Consider the following 20,703-nt stretch of genomic DNA (forward strand, 5'->3'; position numbering starts at 1 on the left):
GGTTTATATTCAGCAAACAGCCTTTTGGTCCCATGGGTTGAGGGTGGGGGCCTCTGTGTGTCAGGTTTGTTTCAGTGCATCCCGCAGATACTTGATGAGTTTGAGATCTAGTGAATTTGGAGGCCAGGTCAACACCCTGTGCTGTTGTTTAGGGTTAGGGTTACGGTTGAGTTGTTCCTAAGCTGTTTTTGTGTATCTGTCTCTGTCAGACTGCATCCTGGTGGGGACGGCTGCTGCTGTTATGAAGGTGTGTCATTACTATGGGTTACTGACGACGTTCACGGATTGTGTGTCTGCATATAAGTTCACAGATACTTTGAGACAAAGCCTGCAGAGTTTTGGGAGCACTGCTATGTCTGAGACAGAGCTCAAAGACTAAAAAGGCTGTTGTATCCTGCTCTAAAGGTCCTAACAAAGTAGTCTATATATGAGTAAATTAAGGGCACGCAGGTTGAAAGCCCTTTCATGTTTAGTAGAATCAGTAGGTTGAAAGCCCTTTCATGTTTAGTAGAATCAGTCTGTACTGTATGTGAAGTGTGTGAGAGCACACCATTCGTCTGCATCTTAAACACTGATGTCATATCACATTCTGATCGAACCAAGCTAATGACTTGTTTGTTTTAGCCATCGTTGTCCATAATTGATGTGTGACTTCCAGACACTGACTATCCCCAGTTAGTCAAATATTTGAAGTTGTATCATGTGTTGGCTTTGTTAAGTACCAAACCACCAGTGTTTTTGAAGGAACAAAAGGAGGGAAAAGCCCTTTGACATCCTGTATTTAACCAGTGGGTAGAATGAGCTGTGACATCACAGGGAGAGACCATGTGCGAGGGGGGGAATGTAAAATGAAGAATGTGCTGCATTGTCATTGTGGTAAACGACAAAGTTTTGCTTCTAAATTATTGAAAACTGTTCTTTTGTAACAGAAGTGTGGACAAGTGAAGAACACATCATTTAATAAATTTGACACCTTTTTAAGGAAATGTGGCATGTATTGGTGATGTTAAAACATGACTTTGACTCCTATAAATAAATACTTGGTACTAACTTAATGAAGTTGCAAAGAGTCTGCCTCCCACACCATTCATTCACATCAGGAGAGGCTCCCCACACTGTATTGTATTCACATTCTGGTTACTAAAAAACCAAACCACAATCCTCGGGGGGAACACAAAGTTTCTAAGAGCGTTGGTTTTCTGCTACTGTTGAAAACAAACGCTGTAGCTTGACCTCCAACCCCCCCACCCACCCCACCCCCTCCCACCGTCTTATTACATACCTTCTCATATTTGGATGCCACAAAGGAATGGTACAGAAGTTGAAAAAAAAGGCATGCAGAGGAAGTGGAGGATTTCTTGTGAAGCAGGGTGGGGTGCAGCACTGATTAGACACTGAAAAACAGTAGCTTCCGGAAATATGTGTAACGACAGCAAAGATTATCACAGACATACACACATGGATAGCAGCTGGAAGTGGAAAACAGTGGCTGAAATCTAGAAATTGAGAAACATAAATGATGATCATCATAATAATAATAGTAGTAATGTTAATAGTAAATGTGATGAAGTGACCATCATCAGAACAATTAGTTCCTACAAGTAGTTGAAGCCTTGTGAAGGACAAAACTGAAACAAAATGAAACTGAAACCACAGTGACACAGATGGAGTCACTGGTCGCTGATGCACAGGCTTGGTATGCCAGGAAGACATTACATTTACTGAGAGATTGAGAGAGAAAGAGAGAGAGTGGGAGGGAACTGTAAGAAGGAGGGAGGAGAAAAACCAGAGAGTGATAACTGTGCTGGAAAGATTTATTAGCTCTGTGTTTCCCAGCAGCCTCTTGTTTAGACGGATTGCCCTCTAACAGTTCCTGGATTGTAATAGCAAGAGGCTCCAATGTTCAGTAGATACTGCCAACCAGATGGTAACGTACAGAATGAAACCTCTGCTGTGTCTGTTTGCCAGCTTTCGGCATGTGTAACCTGGGATAGAGGAGTGGGGAAAATGGTTCACTTCCTTATTGTTTCAACCTCAGGCGGTCCCACTGTGGGTTTGGGTGTTTGTGTGTGTGTGTGTGTGCGTAGTCGGTTTGTGTCAGCGTTGGCAGGGGTGAGTTTCAGGACAGGTTTTCTGTTTATCTGTGAGGTGGAAGGATACAGTGTCACTCTGTAACTCTGACCCTCTCATTCAGTCTGTGTGGTCTTTCTGTGCATTTAGGAATATTCACTGGACAGCTGCATTTAGTGACAGTGGAAAACATTTGGTTTCCCCACAGGGATTTAGAAGAAAGTTATTTTTCCGTTAGTGCCTTGTCTTGCTGTGTCCTGTCTTCCTTCTTCTTTCCTTCCCTTCATGTTGTGTTTTCATCACCTGTAAATACAGAACACAGGGAGCTGAGGCATGCCCAGGCACTGCCCAGATATCGGTATGTGTCAGCCTTGCAAGGTGTGACGTCTGTTTCTCCTACCTTTACTTTTTCACTTGTTATGGAAGGGACATTAACACAAGAGCAGCTTTATTTGTAGAAAGCAAAATCCCTTTTACAGTATGTGTAGAGAAGTCAGATATATGAAACTGAGGCTGTACCTGTTTATTCGTCCTGACCTGACAGCAACAACATCCATTGCTACGTTCAGCAACACAGTGCTTGGTTTCCGCTGGGCTCATTTGTATTGCAGCAGGGATACAATGCAGTTTTTATTCCGACCTCTGTACACTTTCACACCACACCAGGAGAGTTTCATAAATGGAGATTTTTGACTTAAGTCATTTTTTTTAGATGTTTTCCAGTCACCAAGAGGAGACTGGCGCACCCACCATTAGGTGTTTGCTTAAAATGTTTTATTATGGCAATTGACCTGATGTCAGATTGCCTTCCCGTGTCTGACTCCATCATCTTGTCTTGTAAACGAGGCCAGTGTTTTTTGCCAGAATGAACCAGGGAGCGACTTCTGGGATGCTCCTGAAACGTGCTGCAGCAGGTCTGGTGGAATAACAGGCGCCGTGTAGAGCGGCCGCAGCTCCGGCAGCTGCGTTCCAGCTGGAATGTGAAGCAGCTGCCTCCAATCGAATGCCAGAGTCAGTGGTTAGAAAGAAGAGAGGCTACCAGACCCGAGTAGACAGTTTCTGATCTCCACAGAAGGCTGTAGGATCCGGCATTAGTGTTGATGTAGGAGCAAGAAAGAAGAATTCATATAATAAAAATACAACATAATTAAACTGCATTCACAAAAATATTTTGAAGGAAACACAGCTACAGCTGGACGTTATCCTCTGACATAATGAAAACACCGTATCAGTAAATGTTCCCCAATGATATATATGTTCTTCCACCAAACTAAACATTCCACATCAGTTACAATACATTAACTATGTCAGTGACATACTTTCTCTGGTAGAACTTGATTCAGTCTGAGAATTGAAAGAAATCTGTGCACAAAGCGTTTTACAGAAAATATCTACTCACTTGTTCAGCAATGAGGGAACGCAAAAAATCTAATGGAAATCATCTCTTGCTTGCTTACTGCAGCATTTTGAAGTAGTAATAGGAGGCTTTTTAGGAAGCAATCTGGGCAGCCTAATGAGTTACTATGAGTTTTGATAAAGAAACAAATGTATGAGAAACTATAGATGGTTTATCTGTAAGTGCTTAGGGGCAAATACAATAACTTCTGTTTCGTCTGAGTTTCAAAGTACAGGCCATCTAACCTTTGTTTCTTTAACACATGCTTGGAGTTTAACCAGTTGACCAGTTTCATCTGGCTTCATGAATAAATAGAGTTGGGTATCATCTGCATAACCATGGAAATTTATGTAGCATTTATTACTCATTTTGCTTAATTGATGTATAAGGTTGGAAGGATGGGACCGAGGTGGACGCCGTTTAGCAGTTTAGTGACATATTTACAGATTTACACATCTGCTATAAGGGCAGAGAGCACAGAGGGCATGAGTAGTTGATGCTCTATTGACCATCTACCTCAGGGGTGTCAAACTCTGGCCGCGGGCCAAATTTGGCCCGCGTTGTAATTATATTTGGCCCACGAGACAATACCAAATGACTACGAGAGCTGGCCCCCGGTATTATACTGTACAGCGCATTAATCGCTCATACTACAAATCCCATAATGCCCTGCTGTTGTTTTGGCGCGTAAATCAGGACAGGACCCCGAAACTCCTCTGTGACAGTAGGTATACACTACAACTGTCACTGTGCTACCCCTTCCCAAAAATGACGAAAAGAAAGGCAGAAAACAGGAGCTTTCTGGAGAAGTGGGAGGCAGAATATCTATTTACGTATGTAAAAGACAGGCCCGTTTGTCTTGTTTGTTGGGTCAACGTGGCCGTTACAAAGGAGTACAACATTAGACGACACTATGAAACGAAACACCATGACAAATACAAGGACCTGGACATGACTCAAAGAAGCCAGAAAGTAGAGGAGATGAAAAGAAGTTTGGTTTCACAACAGAATATGTTCAAAAATGTTTTTTTTTTATTTGAAATTTGATTTTGCATGACTCCACTATTAAGTTATATATAATGTAATAAGAGTTGCTAGTTCCATATTCAATGTTAAAGCAAAATTCGTTTCGTTCCATATTAAAAGGTTCATTTGTTCAATCTTGGCCCGCGGCTTTGTTCAGGTTTTAAATTTTGGCCCACTGTGTTTTTGAGTTTGACACCCCTGATCTACCTCATCTGCTTGCACTTTAAATTTTTCAGGCCACTGTACTCCTAGTAAAAAGGTTAGTGTGGAGCCTTGGATTGTATTGCACCGTATTGCACCGTATTGCACCTGAACTCTATAAACGCCATTCGTATGTGAAGTAAACCCAACAGGCATAACATTATGACCACCTTCCTAATATTGTGCAGGTCTACCTTGTGCCTCCAAAACAGTTGTAACTCATCAGAGAATAGACATTGTATTGTATTGTAACAAGGTGGTCGATGTTGTTTACTTCATAGGTGTATGTATCTGTGCCGTCTATGTGGGTCATGTAGTGGCAATGGCAATGTCTGTTGGGTTGATGTGCAGCCTGCATGTGGTCTAGTGCTGGTGACAGTTGGGCCTTGATGTGCTTCAAGACAAGCCTCCTGAAGCATTTTGTGATGATATAGGTGTGGCATGAAGATACCAGCTGAGGCAGGACACTGAAGAAATATACCGAAGTGGATGCATAGAGTTTTCCTCATATCCGGAGGAGCTTTCCTGTAGTTGACGATGATCTGGATTCTCTGCACATTGCCTCTCTGTTCTCAAGGCTGTCAACACTGATGGTTTTTGAGACAGTCACAAGTTTAGATTAGATTAGATAAAATGAGATTACATTAGATTGTATTGAGTTCTGGGCTGCATTGATGGGCCACCTACTCAGCTGACCAGCCTCTGCTTAACAGCTCACTTGTTACTAAATCAGTGGGTTTAATGTTTTATTTTTTGTGCAAAATAGCCTGTTTTTCCTTTTGGACTGTTTAGATGAGGCTGTTTACAGTAACTCCCAACCCTCATCGTGCCTTAATTCTGCTGAAGCCTGTCCAGACGCCGCAGAGATATTTCAGTAGATTTAAATATTTAGCCCTTTTAAGTACAGTGATGTGATTTAATGTCCCATCTTGTATAGTATTTAGATATGGACTGAAGTGTGGCATTCAACAGAATTAAGTTGTTATGCTGTTATGGTTTAAATAAGAAAATACCATGATACAAAATGCTAACTGCTATATAATACGGTATCAAAATCATATCAATGAGTAAATGAAAAGTTTTATTCAAGTGTCATGTACTATTACTAGCCAAAAGGCTAAATAATGCCGTGTAGGTCCTCAAAACTTACAATGCACAATGAATCCTAGACACGCACCTTCAATTTACCGTCTGACCTGGTGACTATTTCTGTAACAGAATTGGTGTTTGCAGATTTGTCTTTTTCTCCAACCAGTCATTGACAGATAACCCAATTGTCTCCTTCAGGCTGCAGCAGAGAAGCTCTCAGAGGACGGGTTACTGCACATGTCAAGCTCTGAGCTGCAGGGAATCATGAGACGCTTGAGCTCAAACTCAGAGGACCGCTCTCGCCTCACTACTGGACTTTCCTGTTTGAAGACTGTTAATGAAAAAGGTAATTGAAAAAAAAAAAGATTTTGACAGTTTGTTGGAGGGGTTCATTTAGTGCATCCTGATTTGTTTTAGCGTTTCCTGTGCTGACTTGTGAGCATAGGCCAGGTCTTCGTATGCCCTGGGGGCTTAGCACCTTTTTGTTTGTACAACTGTGCTTCAATATGCAAAATCTTTTCAAGAGCAGCTCTAGCATGCCAACAAAGTCAGTCTACGATGAGGAAGCAATATTATAACAAGTGCACAGCAGAATTATTTCTAGCTTAGGGACTCCCTTTCTGCCAATACCACAATTAGTTACTCCTTAGTGTCCTTTTGAGGATGTCTTGACCAACCAAGATGTTCTGCATGTTCACATAGAAAACTACAATAGCGACCAAAAGCAGGTTCCTCTGTGTGGTGGCTGTGCTCAGTCTCAGAACAGGAGGCAGCTCGAAGTTGAGCTGCTGCACCTTTGTGTCGAAAGGGGTGAACTGAGGTGATCTGTGCATCTGGCGAGGAGGACTGCTGGGCACTTCACCGTTGACATTTACCAGACACAAGCACCTGGATCTTTATGGATTATATTTCTAAATGCGTTGCTAGGGAGAGGGCCGTATAAAATATAATAAGGGGTGAATGGCGACTTATTTGTCTTATCTTCCTGATTTGTTCTTAGATGTGCATGCGACATGAGACTGACATAGGTGGCTGTGCAGTGTAAACATAGAAGTGGAGTACTTGGCCTCCTAGTTACCAGAAAAATCTCTTGGTGTTGCCCGTGTTTGCTTGTACCAAAAGCTGACCTAACACTTTGATTTTCCACTAAGTGCAGGAATTTGCTTAACTACCTTTGACACTTAGCCTCTGAGACTCTGTCTTTGTTACTGCGGACACCTTCTCTTGGTACCTTCCAGAACTCAATGTGGTGTTTGGTGTAGCTACTTGAAATATATGGTTTTCAGTTTCGTTGGCCTTTGAGTCTGGGCAGGAGGTAACTGCAAAAACCACTATCACCTAACTTGGCGCCGAGGTATGCCAGGGACAGTACCCTCTCCTCTCTTGCCAACTCTGCAGCATCTGTTAAAACGTGCTGTTTTATTATATCTTTATGATGTGACCAATGAAACTTTTTTAGTACTGTGTCGGTTTAATTTTGAATGTTTCTTGTTACTTGTAAATATATTGCATCTGGAAAGCAATCTTTCGATCATCTCCTTACAAATTTGTGACCAATGCACTTTGATTTTAGGAGGCGACCCAAGGCTAGGCTCCTGCAGCTCTCAGTCCCTACAGGGCAGCAATGCCTTCCCTCTCTTTAGCCCATCCTCCAGCTCCAGGAACCCTCCAACTCCCCTGCAACCCAACAGCGTACACGGCCGTTCCATCTCCATATCAGTGGTACCTTGCTCAGATGACCAGCGGCCGAGCATATCAGCCGAGGAAATGACTGATGCATTCATTTTGGAGCCGAGCACCCCTCGAGGCACCCGAGCCTCAAAGGCACAACCTGCCAAGTCTTCCCACACACCACCACCGCCTTCCCGCAAACTGCTGCAGCTCCTGCCCAACATTGCACTGACAAGAAGCAAAAGCCATGAGTCACAGCTGGCTAACCGGATAGAGGATTCTGCCACACACAAGTAGGTGTTGAAATGGGCTCTGCAGTCACATATTTGACAGGCCTGTTGCCATGAAATTTCCAAGATGTACTCATGGATCTGATGCAAGTCAATTATTACGTTTTGTTAATTTTATCGGCACAATTGGCAAAAGTTGTACTTTCTGTTCTGTTTCTTTTCTCTACACAGCTTCCGGGGTCAAAATGACTTATGCTGTAATTTAATAATCACACATGTAAAAAGCAAGGAAGACGAATTACACGCCAGTAATTGGTTGATCTCTGTCTTTGCAGGGCCAAGAACAAAGCGACTGCAATTCAGATCAACAACTGTGGAAACAGTCTTGAGGAGTCAGCGCTGCGGTCACCTCTCTCTGCCCGAACGTTGCCCGCTGGCCCCATACTGCTGGACAGTGAGTCCCCATAACCGATACTGTGGCTAATTTCTGCTCTCGTGCTCTACTAGTGCTTCTGTAGTTGTGGTAATTAAGTCACTGTCTGTTTTCATGTTTTTTGCTTTCTTAATTTCTTCATAGACATGTCCATGCAAAGGAGTTCGCCCCGGACAATGAGACGAGACATTGGCCTGGCTGTAACACACAGGTCAGTTAAAAAATATGGTCTCCGAGGTCAAGTTTTATGTAGTGCGGGTTTTCCATTAAGCCTTTATGAAGATTTTTACATTTTATTAAGCATTTTTAAGTAGATCTTAAATCTTATCTTATTGATCAATGTAAAAGAAAGTTTAATGAGGGTACTGTATTGACTTATTTTTTTAGCAAAAATCCATTTTTTGTGTTTACGTGGATTTACTTTTCAAGTCAGCTGTCTTGTTTGGCTAATCTGAGAACGTGGTTTCACCTCAGGAGTGTCCCTTGACCAAGAAACCCCACAGCGTAGAATAGTTCACGGTTAAATATAGAAAGATCAAGTTGCCCTCCTCTCTTGGAGCCTTACTATTCTCAGCCTTTACCACTACCAATGGTGTCATACGCTCACACCCTAGAGATATGGTCACAGCATCCTCATTTACCATGACGGTGTTGAGGGCGTAACATAACTTACCTCGGTCTCATTTTGTCTGAAAATGCCTGCAACTGCCCCTCCAGACAGACAGCAACAGATTCACATTCATACTCTGTGTGAGAAGTCAAGTTTTACAGTTCACGGTACTACATCCTCTGCACTGGTGTAAGCAGAAGCTCAGCAAAGTATTTCTGGATACAGAACATTGTAGGCTTGCAGCATCGTCTTCATCATATGTTTTGGAGCTGTCAGAGGATGTCAGATTGGAGAAATATTTTTGTTTTGACTGGCAGGTGGCAGGCTAACTTGTTGGCATATTACCACCACCTAGTGGACTTGAGTATGGCTCAGTAGATTTACAGCAATCTGTATCATGTCAGTTTCCATTTGTTTACATCCACTTTGCTGTGAGTGTAGTCTGTACTCTGAGCCCAGCGTAAGTGATCTGAGAGGTGTCTTTATAATCGACAAACTGTGATCTCTCAGACTCTCAAAGAGCTAGAGCAAGAGAAGCTAAATAACCAGGGTGGTTTGTTCATTTGTGGGTTGTGCTACTTTTATCCTAAAGCGGCCACTTTTTGTCAACGGACATTTGTTCTATGACAAAGATGAGACGTTGACGGGCTAAAACTAATATCCAATGATAAAACTATGACAAGATGTGTGCCTTTTTCTGTTATTGAGACAAGACTGAGACATATTTAAACACTGTACAGTAGAGCATGTGATAGATTATTTACATACATATAGCAAACTAAAATTATCAATACATGTAGTCCCTGGAATGGATCCTTCTTGAGTCTAAATATAAAGTAATACGGTATACCATGCAAGTCTGCAATTTATTGTTTTAAGTAAGATTTTTAATGTTACTTTGTTTCAAAAATGTGTCCACTCTTAGTTATGAGTACTGTCCTCTCAAATGCACTGAAAAACTGGTTATCTCAGGCATATGTGTTCAGCCGTTGTACTGCATTTGAATGTCTATTTTGGAGGATGTACAAATTAGCTACCAAAACTGAAGTGATCAGTTGCAGTTTGACTAAAATGCAACGAATTTCCAACCACAACTAGACATGAACTATGAAAGATAAAAATGACTAAGACTATTAGGCATTTTCGTCTGAAGACTAAAAACTAAATCAAAAATCTCTCTCAAATGTGAACACTGGTATGATTTCACACACGCAGTCATCATCAGTCATTGAGACTAAAATCCAGAAGATGGGCTGCTCATCTACCAGAGGGCGGCATCCTTTTGATTCTTTTTTCTTTCTTCAACTGTCCTTTGTAGGTTTTCAACCAAGTCCTGGCTCTCCCAGATGTGCCAAGTGTGCAACAAGAACGTGATGTTTGGTGTCAAGTGCAAACACTGCAAGTAAGAACCACACACAAATAACCTTCCTCACCGTCAGACCATGATGCTACCTATCGTTAATGTACATCATGTCCATCTGTTCACAGGTTAAAGTGCCACAACAAATGTACCAAAGACGTGCCCTCGTGTCGAATATCGTTCCTCACATGTAAGCAACAACTTTTTATTCCACACCATGTCCGAAGCCGTGTCAGGTCATAACGCACACAAATATGCGCTGTCTGTTGATGTCACATTTTAATCTGGGTTGTAGTGCCAAGGATTCGCAGGGCCGAGTCGGTGCCATCAGATATCAACAACAGGATTGATCATGCGACAGAGATCCCACTACAGTTTGGTACTTTGCCAAAGGCGATGGCCAAAAGGGTAAGTGCCATTTCATTGTTGAGAAAAAAAATTTGGAATGCAGACACAACATGTCAAACCTACCTCTGTGTGTGCATTAGCAGGACCCTGTCCCCAGTTTCAACCAGCTGGACTCCAGCAGTAACCCGTCATCAGCCACCTCCTCCACGCCCTCCTCCCCAGCACATTTACAGCAGAGCAACCCCCCGAGCGTCAGCGCCACCCCTCCGCCCAACCCGTCACCGCAGGGCTCCCGGGACGACCGCTTCCACTTCCCAGGTCAGCAGCTTGTCTTTGGTGTCACAGGTGTTAGGGGACCCCGTGTAATGTAATCAGGGTTCCAGCAAAAAGCTGGTGCAACGAGGAGCATTTTGTTAGCATTTTGAGAGATCATAACACTGCGTGCCGAGATCAACGTTACGTAAGGCAGCTTCAGTCTACCGTCTCCTTGAGTAGTGTAGTGTATGTATGTAGTGTGTAATATTCACCAAACAGATGCATCCTGCCATAATCTTCATTGCTGCAGATGTTCCTGTTCTTCACGCTCGTATGCATGGTTGCTTTTGAGAAGTTTCCATTTCTAATCAAAAACACAACTCTATGACTTTGGTGCATTTAGAGCTTTGACAGTGGCTAGAGGATGGGCTGGTGCTCATAAGCGAAGCCTTACGTGATCCTTGCCGATCAATAAAAGTGGGCTTTTAGGAAGACAGAGCTGATGCTACTGTGCTCAGCAGTGGCTAAACTGAGAGGCTGTATAAAAGGCAGTATGAGATGAATGAGGATTTTTCTTAACTTGACTAGTCACTTGACTAGGCTAGCGGGTTATCCACGAACCAAAGAGATAGCATTTCCATTCCCAGTGGATGCCACATGTTGACGTGTCCTTGAGCAAGACACTGAACATCCTTGTGCTTGGCAGTGAACAAATGGGTAGATGTGTCATTGTGACTTTTTAAGTGCTTTGAGTACCAATAGGTAGAAAGGACTATTCACCAGATAAAAATAGAGAGCTGGTAAAGTCTTTGTAAGTGGTCCCAATATGAAACCAAAGCATCTTATGTTCTGACATCATATGCAGCAAGTGTTAATGTGGCATCTTTGACTCATGAGAATGAGTTTTGTAGTTTTGTGTGCTACGTTCTGAAGTTGTGTTTTCCAACAGATGTTCCCGATTCAAGCAATGTTCTTCACTCTGGCAGCTGCTGTGAGTCTGGGTAAGAAACATAGATCCAGTAACACACTGCTGTGTTTACTAAGAGTAATTAGTAGGAACCACGATGGACAATCCACTGTTTGTTTAAATATGCACTTTATATGTGTTGGCTGATAGGTGTCGCCATTGAATTGAACTGAATTTATTTCTACACTGAAATGTTCTTCTCTTAGCATGTAATCATACATGTATAAACTTGAATCATTTACATTTTAATATACATGTATATTCATTTATTAATCAACTGATGTTTTTCTTAACAAGTCAATTAACCTATGAAAGATTACAAAAGAATTATTGACTTTAAATAATTATTTTCCCAGTAATTGCTTCATATTTGGTTAATTTACCACTACATTTTAATCTAGAGAAAGCTGTCTTTCAAGCTTTTATTCATATTTTAATATAAAATCTATGGATTTCAAACATAAACTTTTACCAAAGGATACTACACATCCCACAAGATTTATTCAGTGTAGGCCTAATGAGTAAAGGTATTAGTGCACTGCAAGTAGTCTGCAATTAAATAAGATATATTCCTGCCTGCAGTAACTCTGCAGACCCCCTAGGGGTCACAGTCCCCCTGTTGTAGATCTATGATATATAGTATCAAATAGGATTTCACGTCAGTCTAGTGGTCATAATTTTAAATGTACCGGTATCATTTATGTGCTAAAGGCTACTTACATTTATGTCATGTGACATAACTTATTTATTTCAAATATACATAATTTTGTTTCACGGTCTATATACATATAAATATAACACATGATTTTGCACTGGAAAGCAGGGAATGACAATGAATCAATGACCACCTTTTCAAGAAGTTGTTCCCAGGTCGGCCTCTTTAGTGCCTCTCATGTTTTATTCACATTATAGAGGATAATGCAGAACTACACAGAGAGTAAGAGGAAGAGGTGACAACAGCCACAGGACATTATAGGGGTATACAAACGCCAAACATGCAAATCTGTATCAGCCTCAAGTATCACCCATACTAGTAGTTAATTTTTTTTTTTATTTTTTAGCATTGTAACCCTAACAATCCTTTAGTCAGATGTTAATTCTTGTGTTTTTCTCTCAGAGTGTCGCAGGTGGCCGTCACTGAAACACAGCTAATAGCAGCTGAACAGAATGGGGTGAGTACCTGCAGTCACATACACTGATGTAGTGTGGAAAGCTAAAATGCAAAGTGATGTATTTGAAGTCCGTAAGAAAAAAATCTATTTAATTTACAAATCATTACTTTGGGACTCATGTGACCACTGTGGAGGATGTAGGAGGTTTCATTTGTTGAACTTGTTTTTGAAAACCTTTTGTACACCACTTTAACCTGTGGCACTGCAATGAGAGATGAGAGGCGACCCGACACAGCAGATTCTCTGCTTTCTAGAGAATCTCTCTAGTTTTGGCCTAATTTCAGTGTGTAGTAACAATTGGCTGAACTCCGGACACAATACATCACGGTCTACTCATGCGAGCAGCCCCCTCAGTACACGTGCAAAGGATATCCTGTTGGAGTTCAGAACTTGAGGAACTTCTTGGGAAGTGGAGCTTGATGTCCTTATTCTCTGTTGGTGCAATCCAGCGCAGGTGGCTGCTGAGTTTTCGGCTGTTGTTATTGCTCCACACAGCATTTATTCAGCTTGTACTGACGTGTAACTGATTATTCTTCAGAATCCATATTCCCTCTTAGGGCCAAGAGTCAGCAAAGCAGCCACAGGTCACGATGCTGCCTCTCCATTGCAGCATAGATAGGTGTATAACTATCCAGATACGTATGACCTTAGCTACAAATGTAGATAAAGGCAATGGATTCTTAAACTTTTCTGTACCCCAGTAGAAACTGCCAATAATTCAGCACTGAGTGTCCATGCTCACTTGTATTATTAATTTTATTCTGCCTTTTGTACCAGGGGGAAGAGGCCTCACCGGGTGATGACGAGGAAACCGCTCACAAAGTCGAGTCCACTGAGGAGTTTGATGAGGACGGTCTGGAAGATCTGCCCTCGTCCACGTGCCACCGTGACGCCGCCGGCCGCTCGCGTGGCTTTGTCTCTCGCAAGATCAGCCAGACCAGTGTCTACCTCCAGGAGTGGGACATTCCTTATGAGCAGCTGCAGCTGGGAGAACTCATTGGCAAGGTGAGGACGTCACGCATGGAAACACGCCTCCAACTTTTGGGTCGAGCACAGCTGATGCCTTTTTGGCGCTCGTTCCAGGGCCGCTGGGGGAAGGTGCATAAAGGTCGCTGGCACGGCGAGGTGGCCATTCGCCTGCTGGAGATTGACGGCACCAACCAGGACCACCTGAAGGTCTTCAAGAAGGAGGTGATGAACTACAGGCAGACCAGGCATGAGAACGTCGTCCTGTTCATGGGCGCGTGCATGGCACCTCCTCACCTGGCTATCATCACGAGGTACAGCTGCGCGACGTGTCACACACTCAGCTCTGACATTGAACTGCAAATGCGCTTTGAGTAATACAACTGAATTTGCTTCCTCTGCAGTTTTTGTAAAGGTTTGACTCTGCACTCTGTTGTAAGAGAAAGAGGTCACTTGCTGGACATCAATAAAACCAGACAGATTGCACAGGATATTGTAAAGGTAAGCGAACCTGGAGCCACAAATAAACAAGTGATCTGTGTAATTTTGGGTATTCTGTTATCTGGTTGTTTGACCAGGATATTTCACTGACAAGTATATTTTAGCTTTTGAGTATGCACCTTGGTCCACATTTCTCATAGTTTATTCTATCTTTATCTAACTTGTATTTTCACTGCCCTGTTGCTCTAGCATCTACATGCATCTACATGTCCCTCAGGGGATCAATAAAGTCGTTTCTTCTCTTTTCTTATCTTATCTAATTCAACCCTGTGTGTGAAGCAATCATTGAATAACCTTAAATATGAACACAAAATGCACAGCATACACACATAAATAATAATATATCATGAGGACTGTGACCTGGTTTCATCATAATTCGAATCATATCTGTTATTAATGCTACTCTGGACATATTATCTATCTCAGGGCTAACACAGAGAGACAGACAACCATTCACACTTGTACCTTGAGCCTATTTAGAGTCAGCCTAATGAGCATGTCTTTGGAGGGTAGGAGGAAACCGGAGTATCTGGAGACACAGGAGAACATGCAAACTCCACACGGAACGGCCCCAGTCGGCCTGGACTCGAACCCAGAGCCTTCTTGCTGTTCGAAATGTTTTGTATTCAGCAAATCTTCCTCTGTTTCAGGGAATGGGCTATCTGCATGCCAAAGGCATCATTCACAAGGACCTGAAGTCCAAGAATGTGTTCTATGACACAAACAAGGTGGTCATTACAGATTTTGGCCTGTTCGGGATGTCCGGAGTGGTGCAGGAAGGCAGGTAAGGGTGAAACAGATGGTACTTTACAAAATGAATTGGTTGTTTTCTTCATTCTTACTCTTTGTGTGCGTCTCCATTTGTGTGTTTAGAAGAAAGAACGTCCTGCGGATACCACAGGGCTGGATCTACTACTTGGCTCCAGAGATAGTTCGAAAGATGAGCCCAGAGCTTGACGAGGACCAGCTGCCTTTCTCTAAAGCTGCTGACGTTTACGCCTTTGGGTAGGGATTGATCCAGATTACACTTATTGTAATGTTGGGGTGGTTCAACAAATCAAAGCTGCTTGAGATATGAATGCGCTACTATAGTTGATTTGAAGAAAGATTTTAATCAAATTGTTAGTTTGCTTTAGCCTTTTTCTATAACTGCTAACATACTTACTGTCCATGTGTTTCTTGCTCTTACTGGATGTTCAAAGAGTTTCCCATGTCTCACGTTTGTGTCCTTTTTCAGCACAATCCTGTACGAACTGCAGGTCGGAGAATGGCCAATGACCAACCAGCATGTGGAAACTAAAATCTGGCTTGTGGGCAGCAACATGGGCATTAAGAAGGTGCTGACAGAGGCTAATCTGGGCAAGGAGGTCACGGTGAGTCTGGTTTTGACTCTAGCCCGTTTGTGTGGCAACTCCCATAGGAGGGTAGGCAGATGTGCAGTTATGTCAGAACTGTTTCTGCTTGAGCGTACACCACCTGTAAAACAATACCAACAAAGAGTTATTATTATGTTTCTCTCTTCCTGTTTTCTCTTCCACGGCATTCAGCTCAACACAGTCTTATATGGTGGAGTCTTTCGAAACGGCTGTGACTCTTTTGAGATAGTGAGGAAAGGGAAGTGAGCAGTTAATGATTTGTCATCTCATGTGAATTCTAGTTCAGTTGTAAATGTGATCTTACCTAACGACAAATGAGGAGTGTTGATGAATGCTATAAAAGTTGCAAAATTGTTCCAATGTCGCCATTTGATGAAATGCACCTGTTTCTGAATGTGGGGAAGAACACCACACCCCAAAGGTGCTCTATTGGATTGAGATCTGGTGACTATGGAGGCCACTGGAGTACAGTGAACTCATTGTCATGTTCAAGAAACTCAGTTTATACTAAGGGGCCCACAGGGTGACAAGAAAATATTCCATACACCATTACACCACCACCAGCCTGAACCGTTGATACAAGGCAGGATGGATCCATGCTTTCATGTTGTTTACACCAAATTCTGACCCTGACCCTTCTAATCTTCTATTGTCCAGTTTTGGTGAGCCTGTGAGAACTATAGTCTCAGTTTCCTGTTCTTAGCTGACAGGAGTGGCACCAGGTCTGGTCGTCTGCTGCTGTAGCTCATCTTCTTCAAGGTTGGACGTGTTGTGTGTTCAGAGATGGTATTCTACATTCCTTGGTTGTAACGAGTGGTTATTTGAGTTACTGTTGCCTTTGAAACATCTCCAACATCTCCAAACCATTCTCCTCTGTCCTCTCACATCAACAAGGCATATTCATCCACACAACTGCTGCTCACTGGATATTTTCTCTTTTTCGGACCATTCTCTGTAAACCATAGAGATGGTTGTGCGTGAAAATCCCAGTAGATCAGCAGTTTCTGAAACACTCAGACCAGCCCATCTGGCACCAACAACTATACCACGTTCAAAGTCAATTAAATCCCCTTTCTTCGCCATTCTGATGCTCCGTTTGGACTATAGCAAGTTTGTTTGATCACCTCTACATGCCTAAAATCACTGATCTTGTTAGTTTTTAACCAGTGTTTGAGTTTTTTTTTTTTTTTTAAAGTAAGTAGTTGTCACTGTTCTGGATGTGTGGTGATAACTTGTTCCAGGAATGCCTTCCTCTTACAGATAAAACCGTTTGTATTTGTTTTCCGCCTCTGTACATTACAGTCACCTCTAGTTAGAGCTCTGGTTCTTTGTCCTTTAAAGTTTTTTCTCTGGACAAATTGATTCAGTGGTGGAAGTGAAGTGAAGCTGAAGAGGTTTGCTGCCTAAGATTTTACCTGTCTTCTTGAAGAGACACTTGATAGGTTTAATACTTCATTTCCTCAGAATCGAAACACTGATTGCGGCTGTGTTTTATGACTCTTTCATTCTGATAGCGAGTTCACGTCAAGGTTAACGCCCAGCACAACTTCTTGAAGAAAAACTTCTTATCTAGTGAAACTTGATTACAGCTTGGTCCTTGGCCACTAGTGGGCCACTAAGTCTCACTGAGTCTTTCTTGGTGTTTGCCTCGCTTGCGGTTACTCTTTTGGCAGTTTATCTTTACTTTCGACTTCTTCTGAACCTGTTTCCTGTCGCGCAGCAAAAGTGTTGCATTTTAGGTTTCTTTACTCTCATTACATGATCTTCATCTGGACTCATGAATACAGCATTGTTTAAATGTCAGTGTTTTGCAGATGAGGATTAAGCTGTGCATTTTATTTCCAAGAAGCATAGAAATATACATGACTCCCTGCTGAATCGCTTTGAAGGTTAACACAGTCCTTGCTAAGGAGGGATTTTAAAATGTCACAATTAGATAATCAACATGTTTTTAGCACTTGGTTTTCCAACTGGGGTATGAAGCTGTTTAAAAGAGGCAGAGCTTCAGAGGTTTATCATTTACATCCCAGTCACATGCAGATGACGAGGACGCTCTGGTGTCACAATCATAAAAGAGCTTTAACCGAGTGAACGGCTTACTGATCAACAGAAACCCCTTATGAACACTCTGCGGCACACCTTAATCTGTTTTTTTTCTTCACAACAGGAGATTCTGTCCTCCTGCTGGTCCTCTGGAGCCGACGACAGGCCAACGTTCACCCAGCTGGCGGGCCAGCTGGAGAGACTCCCCAAACTGAACCGTAGACTGTCTCACCCGGGACACTTCTGGAAGACAACCGAGTATGTATCGTAGAACCCCGGGGGTACGTTCACAATCCTCGGTGAAGCGGGCTGCAGCACCCTCCACGCCAGCATTCAAACCAACAGAACCGCGATTCGGTGTTTCCATCTCATTGAACCAGAAATTAGACGAACCAGCGCGTCATCGATCGAGCAGAAAGCGCTGCAAATAGTGTTTTGTAAAGAAATGTGAATATTCTGAAGCTGTCCTGCTGGGAATGAACTAATATAAATTACTCATGTGACTACTGTTTTGTATTTTGATAAAGAGATCTTGTAAGAATCAAATATTTTCATATCTAAGATGGTTATTTATGCTTCTTCTATTTTCTCAGCCCCATACACTTTTAGGGGATAGTTCAGTTTCTGGAGTTGTTTTGGGTACACATCCTTGGGCAAGGTAAAGTGTTGAAAATATTCTGTAATATACGCATAAACTTATTTAACAATGTCGATGGTACTCTGTTCTGACCTGTGTTCATACAGCCCCGCGCCTCTCCAGAACAGCACATCATGACTTTTGGCACACATTAAGTTATTTATTGATTTCCACCCTGATGTTAGTTAGATGTGCACACAACACAAGTCATTATTACAAAGTTTAATCTCCGGTGATAAAGACAAGTATAGACACCTGTGATTGTGGAAGTAGTAACTTAACTCCACGCGGCTCCTCATACGTCAGCGTGACCGCATTAATGATAAACTAGGCGCTGATATGTTATTTAAGACAGAATCACACACAGTGTACTCATTGACTAAATGATCTCATTGCAATTTTCTCCTTATGTGGTGATCATTTATAATAGCGGTTGTGTGTTTTTTTTTTGCTCAGCTGAAGCAAGTTGCACACTTGCTGAGAACAAGTGTTACTCAGGATGCAGTGTGTGCAGACAAAAGCGACTCATGCCACCCCTGAATGCATCCTGCCCCCCCCATCCACCCTCTCCACACACACACACACACACACACACACACACACACACACACACACACACACACACACACACACTCACTTACTAGTCCTCTTTGTGAAGACCCTGTGGTCATCCTCACTGCCACTAGGGCCTACATGCATATTCTCCTGAACAAATACAGCAGATTAATTAATTAACTAATTTATTAAACCTTAAACTGTATTTATAACGTGTTAGGCATCTACTGACAATACTATTAAAAGGAGTTGTTTTAACCCTGATATTAACTCATGATCTGTTTTGTGTTTTTCTTTTCTGTGGTGAGGGAGTGATTTCAGCAAAGTGCCTCACAACTCAACCACATCAGGAAGTTGCTAGCTGTGCCTCCATTTTCAGTCGGTTGTTTAGCAGTTTCCCTCCTTAACTTGAGCGTTGACATTTTCTCAAAATAAGAATTTCACAAAACTGCCCTGCTTATGATCAACATAAAAAAACGTGGATATTGACAGGTTATCCAAAATGCATAGGCCTATCTATATGGAGAGGTAGCGTAAAAGTGATGAGAAAGGCTTGTATTGTTGTAATTAGATACCCAAATATGAACAACTGTATTATATGTTTACCTTTTTTTAATGCCATGATAAAAGCAGTACGATCCACTTCAACCCTTTTAGTTATGAAAATCATCTGATGAGCAGGATGTGTCGTCTTCGTGTTTCCTTAGCAAACAGTAAAATGTGCGCTTGCTGAATACAACCGAATGTAATGGTCGAATCCAACTAAACACCATCAGACAAATTTACCTAATGCATAAACAGTACCTGTACATAGATGAGGTGTTCTCTTGGAAGTTGTATTTAATACAAAGTGTCCAATTTTCACCAGAGTCCAAATTGCAAAGCAATGGCTTGTTGCTTCATAGTGGACTGGTTTCACTTGTGAATAGTGTGGAAACATTTTTAAGTGTGTGTTTTTTTTTTTTGTTTTTTCCTTTTTGGTTTCCTTTGTTCTTGGGTGGGTTGATGTAATCTTTAGATTATTTTTGTACGGGATGTGTTGATAAGATATTTGTCTCAACAGCTAAAGACATTAAAGCTGATATTAAATAACTTGTGTCTTTTTTATGAAGTAAACCACACACACACAATAAAATAAGTATTGAACACATTACAATGTTTCATAGTGAACATATTTCTAAAGGTGCTTTTGACGTGAAATATTCACCAGGTGTTGGTGACAACCCCAGTAATCCATACATAGAAAGAAACCAAAACAAATAAGTTCAGAAATGAAGTTATGTGTAACAATGTGAAATGACACAGGAAAAAGGATTGAACACGCTTACTGACATTTTGTACAAAAGCCTTTGTTGGCATCTACTGACAATACTATTAAAAGGAGTTGTTTTAACCCTGATATTAACTCATGATCTGTTTTGTGTTTTTTTTTTTTCTGTGGTGAGGGAGTGATTTCAGCAAAGCGCCTCACAACTCAACCACATCAGGAAGTTGCTACCTGTGCCTCTATTTTCAGTCGGTTGATTAGCAGTTTCCCTCCTTAACTTGAGCGTTGACATTTTCTCAAAATAAGAATTTTGCATGAATGTGCATGTCTGTATCCATGTGTACACTGACGGACGGTCCGCTGTCTTAAAAGACATAGTGATATCAGCTCTTACTAGACGCAAGAGAGGAATAGTAGCATTTACTCTAAAAATGCCAAATCAGAGTTTCCATTTAATGTTTGGTTGAACCAAAAGGCAAAGATTACTGCATGTTAGAAATGATCTATCCAGGCTTGTGGAGCAGCCTTTG

General features: G+C 41.9%; 1 protein-coding gene across 4 annotated transcripts in view; it reads left to right on the forward strand.

The window, feature by feature from the left end:
• Positions 1-19,998, forward strand: part of LOC125014029 (kinase suppressor of Ras 1-like) — a 35,712-nt gene extending 15,714 nt beyond the window's left edge. For 2 of the 4 annotated variants that reach the window (XM_047595035.1, XM_047595037.1), the window contains exons 2-18: positions 5,981-6,128; positions 7,356-7,746; positions 8,019-8,137; positions 8,261-8,327; positions 10,045-10,128; positions 10,215-10,276; positions 10,382-10,494; positions 10,575-10,752; positions 11,639-11,690; positions 12,774-12,828; positions 13,606-13,833; positions 13,912-14,108; positions 14,199-14,295; positions 14,946-15,079; positions 15,169-15,300; positions 15,533-15,668; positions 17,839-19,998. In XM_047595035.1, the coding sequence (XP_047450991.1) occupies positions 6,020-6,128; positions 7,356-7,746; positions 8,019-8,137; positions 8,261-8,327; positions 10,045-10,128; positions 10,215-10,276; positions 10,382-10,494; positions 10,575-10,752; positions 11,639-11,690; positions 12,774-12,828; positions 13,606-13,833; positions 13,912-14,108; positions 14,199-14,295; positions 14,946-15,079; positions 15,169-15,300; positions 15,533-15,668; positions 17,839-17,985 (2,301 nt within the window). In that variant the 5' untranslated portion in view covers positions 5,981-6,019 and the 3' untranslated portion in view covers positions 17,986-19,998. Of the gene's footprint in view, positions 1-1,802; positions 1,928-5,980; positions 6,129-7,355; positions 7,747-8,018; positions 8,138-8,260; positions 8,328-10,044; positions 10,129-10,214; positions 10,277-10,381; positions 10,495-10,574; positions 10,753-11,638; positions 11,691-12,773; positions 12,829-13,605; positions 13,834-13,911; positions 14,109-14,198; positions 14,296-14,945; positions 15,080-15,168; positions 15,301-15,532; positions 15,669-17,838 lie in introns of those variants that run through there. The other 2 variants (XM_047595033.1, XM_047595034.1) reach the window with 2 other exon arrangements.
• Positions 19,999-20,703: the final 705 nt, after the last annotated feature.

This window comes from Mugil cephalus, chromosome 9, assembly GCF_022458985.1.
Source record: "Mugil cephalus isolate CIBA_MC_2020 chromosome 9, CIBA_Mcephalus_1.1, whole genome shotgun sequence".
NCBI lineage: Eukaryota > Metazoa > Chordata > Actinopteri > Mugiliformes > Mugilidae > Mugil > Mugil cephalus.